The following is an 8121-nucleotide window of genomic DNA, read 5'->3' as shown; positions in this document are numbered from 1 at the left end:
ACTAAGGTGGTTAAGAACCCTTTAATAAAATGTACCTTTGTGTTCACATCTGGAATTTTTTTACATGATTCAGTCAAGCAAAAGGGCCTCACTGTCATCTGTCATAAATAAAATGGACTGACACAACCTTTGTGGAAAAGCACAGTTGCGGTGTTTCCTTGTTTCGAGTGTTTTTGTGAGCAATTACTTGACTTTACCTGTTGCTGGAGGCTGAACCCTATGCTATTACAAAGCTTGCAGTAAAATGAGTTCAGTTGTCAAGTACTAGCATAGGTCATGCAATTTGCTTTGTGGGATATTCTAGGCGATGACTCAAAAGCTGGGGCCTCTACAGACATGTTTTCTGCTGACAGATCAGCACTTCCTTATCAAGGTACCAGTCTGTAGGAGGAAATATGTAACTGTAACATGAACTTTACACTAAAGGATTCTTTCAAAGTGCAGATTACAGACGGGACAATCTGTGTTATTTCATATGTTAATGGTAATTTCCAGGAAAACTGGAAACTCCATTTAGAACTCCACAGTGCATGCACGGTTGCTAAATTTGCTTTTCTTCCTTATTGCATCATTACTTATGCCAGCTGTGCCTCCACTGGCTGTAGCAGCTTCAATGGTATAATTTTCTATCAAATTAGAAGTACCAGTAGCAGTAGACCCAGTGCTATGACACTTAAGAAGTAAGCATCAATATTGGAGTCATATCCTTCATTCTTATTTCAACTTTTTGATAGCACCCCTTGTCCTTTTTTACTTCTATGCAGAAGCACAGGTTGCACAACTGTTTTCACCATTGAATGTCTCTGATACATTCATCAGTTCTCTTTCATACATAGGTGAAAAAGTTCATATGGACAAGGGAGACCATTCGGGTAGTAGAGGGGAGACACATGGAGTGCTAGGTGATCATGAGCAAGAGTGTCCACCTTTCCAATACTGTTTATTCAAGTATCATTGCACGGGAAGGACTGGACGCAAACCCAATAAGGTCACCCTTTCATAGTAGGAAAATAATAATTCTGTGCGCTAAAGAAAGTGTACTACACAAAGTGTAACATGGTGCCTCATTCACTGGTTGGGCATTGTGAAAGGTGGAGTCATGGTGGTTTACTGTGACACAGTTTTTCCACATATTACAGCTTCAGTTTCCTTTGTGATAATGCAGAAATGAAAACAAAAAAAGAAACCTGGAAGACTTCTCTCTGCCAGATGTTGTGATCACAGGTCTAAACTTGGACTGGCAAGCTTTATAATGCCCAGTAATGGCCAGTCTTCCCCTTATTTCTGTACATGGATAAGACCTAAACAAGAACGCCAGACTGTTTAAGGTTTTAGCGTGTAACTGGAAGAACAGGGACACGTTCATAGCTGGACTTCTCTAAAAAAACATTTATTTTTGTGCCTGGAGTGACCAGACTGGGTCAAGTGCTATTATGGAAAGATGAAGGAACAGTATTGAGCATCAAAGTAAGGACCTATGTCACAGTCACTTTTAATAATGCTTGTATTGTCTGGCAATGAGCGGGTAGACAGTGGCTTCTACTACAGTTGGTCTTTAGAATGGAGTGTTGACCTTTCCTTCCCACTAGAGTATGGTGTGTGGAGAAAAAAAAAAGTAGAAATGTGAGAGATGAAGTAATGGGGTATAATGACAGAAGGTAAAGACACTTTAAAGAGTCATAGAGGACGGTGGTAAAAGTGGTGGCATGTGAATGAAGGGAAAAAGAAGCATGAAACTTCCATCACTGTAGCCACACAGCCTTTGGTACCGAGAGCAACAAGCTTCTGTTAGAATCTCCTCTAATATGTAATGATTAGCATTGATCCTTCTCCATCTACTAGTCATCACCCAGCATTGGGGCTCAGACCACACCTGACTCATTAAGAATGCCTAAATAGACTGCTGGATATTCAGCCTGTGCCTGATCAACAGGTTAGTCTAATCATCCTATGGATAAAGGTCTGTCTGACTGTTCATGCCTTAGATCAGGGATCCTCAAACTACGGCCCTCCAGCTGTTGCAGAACTACACATCCCATTAGGCATTGTAAAACTCTGACATTCACAGACATGACTAGGCATGATGGGAATTGTAGTTCCTGAACACCTGGAGGGCCACAGTTTGAAGACCCCTGCCTTAGATTATTACTGTGATTGCTTGGATTGCATTTGTGTTCAGCTAGTCTGTGCTTATCCTGATCAATGGTCTGTTACCTCTGCTACTGTCAGTCATTGTTCTACCTGTCTGAAGCTTGGACTCTGCTTGTCTCTGCCTGAATATCCGCCTGCTGACTCTGCCACTTACACGTTCTAGCATCTGTCTTGCTTGTTAATTGGCTGTCACCCCTGGTGACACAGTGGGTCTACCAGACTCTCTGACATATTACTGGTGATCCCGCAGACACTTATACACAAGCCTACTGTGCCTAATGGTATGTACACATGTGATCAAACTAAATGTACAGGGGAGGGCAGATTCATTCTTCAATTCCCAAGATGGAAATGAATGGTACCGGAGAGGGCCAAGATGAGAACGCAGTTGATGGCAGGGCCTTTCAGAAGCTACTATTCCTTTTAAATGTCGATGGGATGTCGACGTGCAGCCATAAAATTAGCCCCATTCAGAATACAGAATACTGACATGACAAATTTAAGTACAAAAATAAAAATACATAATTTAAGTAGGTGTTTTCACTGTTTATATGGATGACCAAAGTTCTCCTCCGTGCTCTCCTCTGGAATGTTCCTTTGTGTTGTTATTGTTACATTGCTACACAGAGATTTATTTTCTGAGAAGTATCTTCTACTGCTAGAAGGAAATGCTGAGTAGAGGTCTTGATGGTAGCTTTCTGGCGGTATGCTGCGTCTTAAGTGGGAGCGGTACACGTTGTGGGGTGACTGCGGAAAACGGGGGTTTGAAAAAACACGAGAGGAGTCATGGCCTGCAGAGGCATAATCCGGACTGCGGCAAGGACTGTGAGGTAGATGACTGGACTGTGCGCAGGGGGACCGAAATCCAGCATGAATGTCTAATTTTGCTACAAGTGGCTTTCCAACGTCAATTTTCTTCCTTTCTTCCACCATATCCTCAACTCCTTCATACATGTAGATGAGACATACTGTGAAGGTCAGGTTTTCCTTAGTGAGAAAAGAATAAAGAAATGGATATCAGAAAGGATTGTATCATCTTGACAAAATAATTGCAGCAAGTTTCTGAATGTTCTGCATGAATGAAAAGCATCCTTCATTACCTGCCAATTACTGCCTCACTCAAATGTTACAAGTACCCAATTTATAAATATGGGGAAAAAAAACTAACTAACTTTGTACACAACGAGTCTGGTTTTAAGCTACCCAAAGCACTTTTGAACCTCACAGATGTTCATATATATATATATATATATATATATATATATATATATATATATATATATATATATATATATATATATATATATATATAATATACCACCCATCATTGCCCTTTAACAATTAATATATCTGTGCATATATGCTGTAAACATGCCCTATTTATTTTGCTTGCCCATGATCTGGAAATCTTGTGTAGGCACTGCATCTAAGTTGGGTTTGGTGGGACATTCAACATCTGCATATTAAGCCTAATGCCCCGTACACACGAGCGGAAATTCCGCCAGCAAAAGTCCGATGTGAGCTTTTGGTTGGAAATTCCGACCGTGTGTATGCTCCATCGGACTTTTGCTGGAGGAATTTCCGCCAGCAAAAGATTGAGAGCAGGTTCTCTAATTTTCCGTCGGAAAAAGTTCCTATCTGAAATTCCGTTCGTCTGTATGCAATTCCGACGCGCAAAAAAACAGGCATGCTCGGAAACAATTCGGCGCATGCTCGGAAGCATTGAACTTCAGTTTCTCAGCTCGTCGTAATGTTGTACGTCACTGGGTTCTTGACGGTCAAAAGTTCAAAGAGCACTTTTGTGTGACCGTGTGTATGCAAGCCAAGCTTGAGCGGAATTCCGTCGGAAAAACCATCCAAGATTTTTCCAACAGAAATTCCGCTCGTGTGTACGGGGCATTAGGCTCATATCACAGCAGTGATCCTGTTGATAGCAGCAATGTGTCCACAGCAGTGATACAATCTACTAGCTCCTACGACATCGCTCCCATGCTGGTTGAACCAGGGAGGAGTTCCTGGCAAGTGAAATAAATTCTACAATGTTTTAGCTAGGTTGGAGAGACACTGTAGGAGCAAGTGAGTAGTTTCCGGACAGTGGCAAGATGGCTAGTGCGATATGACCTTTAGGACTTAGGCCTTGTACAAAAGGAAGAGCTTGTTGCACATTGCTGATGTTCTCTTAGTGCACCTTGACATTCTGTGTGGAAACAATATGCTGAACTAAATGAACATTGGCAATGATCATGCAGACCACACTCCTCACCCACCCTGTTGAGCATCCAACACAAAAATCATCAAAAATCAGCAGGATTAGTAAGTATAAAGGGGAAAGGATCGCTGCTAATCCCGACTAGCCCAGGTGAAAAAAAAGAGGAGCAGTCTCAGTCTACATATCTCCACCACCCTATACACCCTGATGCATTTCTCGCCGGCAGCGGGGAGTAGGTCTGACGGAGGCGGTGCATGAGCATGTTCTGTGATGTCATGGTGCAAGGGAGCTGAGCAGAGCGGCCAGAGCCTAGTGTGCAGGTCTGAGGGGCAGGAGCAAGATAAGCCACGAGCGGGACTTTCAGTGCTGTTTGGACTGGAGTGTACTGAAGGGACCACCTAGCGTGGAGAAAGACTGTACCTGTGAATCAGGAGGAGACGTGTCAGTTTCATCATCATCTGTGCTACTGCTCACTGCTGTGAGTGTCACTGTGAGAGTTAGTTTCGAGCGTGTGCCTGCCCATTCTAAATTTCTTACCCTCCTGAGTCCTGTCCCTGAGATACTAACTTACTATATCGAAAATAATATAAGAAATATGTTTTTTGCCTTAAAGTGTTTGTTACCCCAACATTTCATATTACTGATATGTGCCTGCTCTTTTTCTTGCTTCTTTTGTGTGAAATCCCTGGTGTTCCCGCCAGTCCCTCTGCTCTCCTATTATATTAAACTGAATGGGTTGTTTTACAAGGTTTACAATCACTTTAATATCTACATCAAATTACATTGCTAATTGCATATTGTACTTGTGTGTAGCCTAAATACTGAAATTTGCACTTAAAGGGATTGTAAAGTCAGTTTTTTTTATATTAATGCATTCTACGCATTAAAATAAAACGCCTTCTGTGTGCAGCAGCCCCCCTCAGCTGAGGTTCCTCTAGCTCCAGCGATGTTGTAGGAATGTCTCGGCTGTCTGGGACTCCCCTCCTCATTGGCTGAGACAGCAGCACGGTGGCATTGGGTCCCGTTGTTGTCAAAGTCAGTCAGCCAATGAGAAAAGAAAGGGGGCTGGGCCAGGCCGCAGCTCCATGTCTGAATGGACACAGGGAGCTGTGACTTGGCTTGGGTGCCCCCACAGCAAGCTGCTTGCTGTAGGGGCACCCAACAGGAGGGAGGGGCCAGGAGAGCCAAAGAGGGACCCAAGAAGAGAAGGATCTGGGCTGCTCTGTGCAAATACACTGCTATTTTTTTTTTTAATTAGACTTTACAATCACTTTAAAACTGTAATTTTGTAACTTTTGTAAATGCCAGTAAAAATTTTGCTGTGCCAGTAAATATTGGGTGCTGTGTCAGAAAATTTAATCTGGTAGGCTGGTAACACTGCTCTGGTCCCATATACTCTAGTATGTTGAAAATCTACAAGTGAGATCTTTCATTTAAGAATAAGAACTGCCACCAGTTTGCTTGCCCAGTTATATTTGTAATGTTTAGGTATGAATGGGAGGTTGTTGATCCAAAACTAGTTGGATTTCGAAAAACGGAGTATGGTCTGCTCTGTAGGGTACAAGCACTCTACAGGCTTGGCAGCTGACAAACATAAAAGTGCCTTAAAATGGCTCCATGTATGGAATCTATAAAGTTGATAAGAGACAAGGGCTTCCGGCTAATAGGCTAGGAGGGCTGCAGTATTAATATCACCATAAAATGTGAAGATTTGTGAGCTAGGCTTCAGCACTTGGTTATTAAAAACCTTTCAATAACCATCTCACATCTATATTCAGAACAAAAAACAAAAAACAAGTTAACTTCAGCATCTGTCAAACATCCATGAGATTGTTCTTATTGTTATCTTCAAGCTAAGCCCCTATGAAGGGGTGTGTTTATATCCCCTGACATGTGTTGAATTGTTATCTTAACATTTTATGAATAAATAAATACTACAGGATCCAAAAATTATTGATATGAATCTCATCTTTGCTTAAGTTTTTGAATTATTGTGACTCTGGCAGAATTCACTCCCCAACCCTGATCCTTCTCATAACCAGGTCCATTGACGTAAGCTGAACTCCCCTGTTTCTTGAGTGCATTTTCAAGATATTCCTGTTGAGAATGATCCATCATGAGTTGTCACCGGAATCATGGAACACATGGAGGATGCTTTCTAAATAGGAAAACCAGGAAGTGCCAAACGAAAAAACACACCTGCCTTTTCTTTAAACAAAAAATCGCAAAAAAAAAAAAATCGGGTTACTCGCCACCAGTTGCCCCACCCAACCCCAACCCCTACCCTGCCCCGCCCCTAATTCCGCCCCTAAACACGCCCTCATAAATTATCTTCGCCTGTGCACATCAATGTTGCTTCACCCATGCCCATCAATGCTGCTTCACCCATGCCCATCAATGCTGCTTCACCCGTGCCCTCCAATGCAGCCTACCTGTATCCATCATGCAGCATACCTGTGTGCACCAATGCAGCCTACCTGTGTCCATCAGCTGCCTACCTGTGTCCACCATGCAGACTCCCTGTGTCCACCATTCAGCCAACCTGTGTCCACCATGCAGCCTACCTGTGTCCACCATGCTGCCTGCCTGTGTCCACCATGCTGCCTGCCTGTGTCCACCATGCTGCCTGCCTGTGTCCATCATGCAGCCTGCCTGTGTCCACCAATGCAGCCTACCTGTGTCCACCATGCAACCTACCTGTGTCCATCATGCTGCCTGCCTGTGTCCACCAATGCAGCCTACCTGTGTCCACCATGCAACCTACCTGTGTCCATCATGCAGCCTGCCTGTGTCCACCAATGCAGCCTACCTGTGTCCACCAATGCAGCCTACCTGTGTCCACCATGCAACCTACCTGTGTCCATCATGCAGCCTGCCTGTGTCCACCATGCAGCCTACCTGTGTCCATCATGCAGGGGAACAGAAGAGAGGAGGAGGATTACCAGCCAGATGATCAGAGCGCTGAGGAACATCACTGGAACAGCTTTCATTTTAATAGCAGTGTGTTCCCGCCGCTCGGCGTCAGATACAACCCCGCCCCCTGGCCGGGGAACTTTGATACCCATCACTCGTCCCGAGTTGGATGGGTGATGTGTCTATCAAAGTCCCGGGACCAGGGGGCCGGGCTGTGTGTGACAGCGAGTGCGGGGAACACTCTGCTATTGAAATAAAAGCCACTAGTGATGTTCTGCGCGCTCTGATGATCCGTCCACCTGCTTTCCTCTCTTCCCCTCCACGAGCCGGGGGTACTCACCCCCCCCCCAGGCACCCTTCCTCGCCAGGCCTCAAAATCTACTCGCAAAATGCGAGCAGGCGAGTGGAATTTTTGAGGGCTGGCTTAAAGGGTTATTTCACTGCCTATGCAGGTAAGAGGTGCCTATATGTATAAACAAACTGTGCAGCTTTGACGGTGAAAAACCTTGAGGGTTTACAACCCCTTTAAATAAGACAAGTACAGTATCTAACATTCTGTTAATTTTCTAACATTAGTATCCATACAGACCTTTAGTGTTTGTAATGAGCTCAGGCGAGTATATAAGCAATGTTTAGGAAGCTCTTTAGACACCAAGAAGCTACCAGTCTCCTCCGGTGTGCCCTTATTAGTTTCTTTTGGGTCCACATATAAATCCTGCATGAAAGCAAACATAGTGCAAAGCAGTTTTAGATGTGTTTGATGAAAACTATCAAAGCACACATATACATTGCATTCTATATTTATACAATTATAATTACAAGTGAAGTGATGGCAGAAGTAGAAAATA

At 43.7% G+C, this 8121-nt stretch overlaps 1 protein-coding gene across 2 annotated transcripts in view; it reads right to left on the bottom strand.

Annotated features, from left to right (window-relative positions):
* Nucleotides 1–1374: 1374 nt before the first annotated feature.
* The window catches only part of MALT1 (MALT1 paracaspase), a 163579-nt gene continuing 156832 nt past the window's right edge, over nt 1375–8121 (bottom strand). For both annotated transcript variants that reach the window (XM_073620551.1, XM_073620554.1), the window contains 2 exons: nt 7863–7988; nt 1375–3138 (listed from right to left, as the gene is read on the bottom strand). In XM_073620551.1, the coding sequence (XP_073476652.1) occupies nt 2692–3138; nt 7863–7988 (573 nt within the window). In that variant the 3' untranslated portion in view covers nt 1375–2691. The remainder of the gene's footprint in view (nt 3139–7862; nt 7989–8121) is intronic.

This window comes from Aquarana catesbeiana, linkage group LG01, assembly GCF_042186555.1.
Source record: "Aquarana catesbeiana isolate 2022-GZ linkage group LG01, ASM4218655v1, whole genome shotgun sequence".
Taxonomy (NCBI): Eukaryota; Metazoa; Chordata; class Amphibia; order Anura; family Ranidae; genus Aquarana; species Aquarana catesbeiana.
The sequence above is the reverse complement of the archived record's forward strand: the minus strand, read 5'-3'. Positions and strand labels throughout refer to the sequence as shown.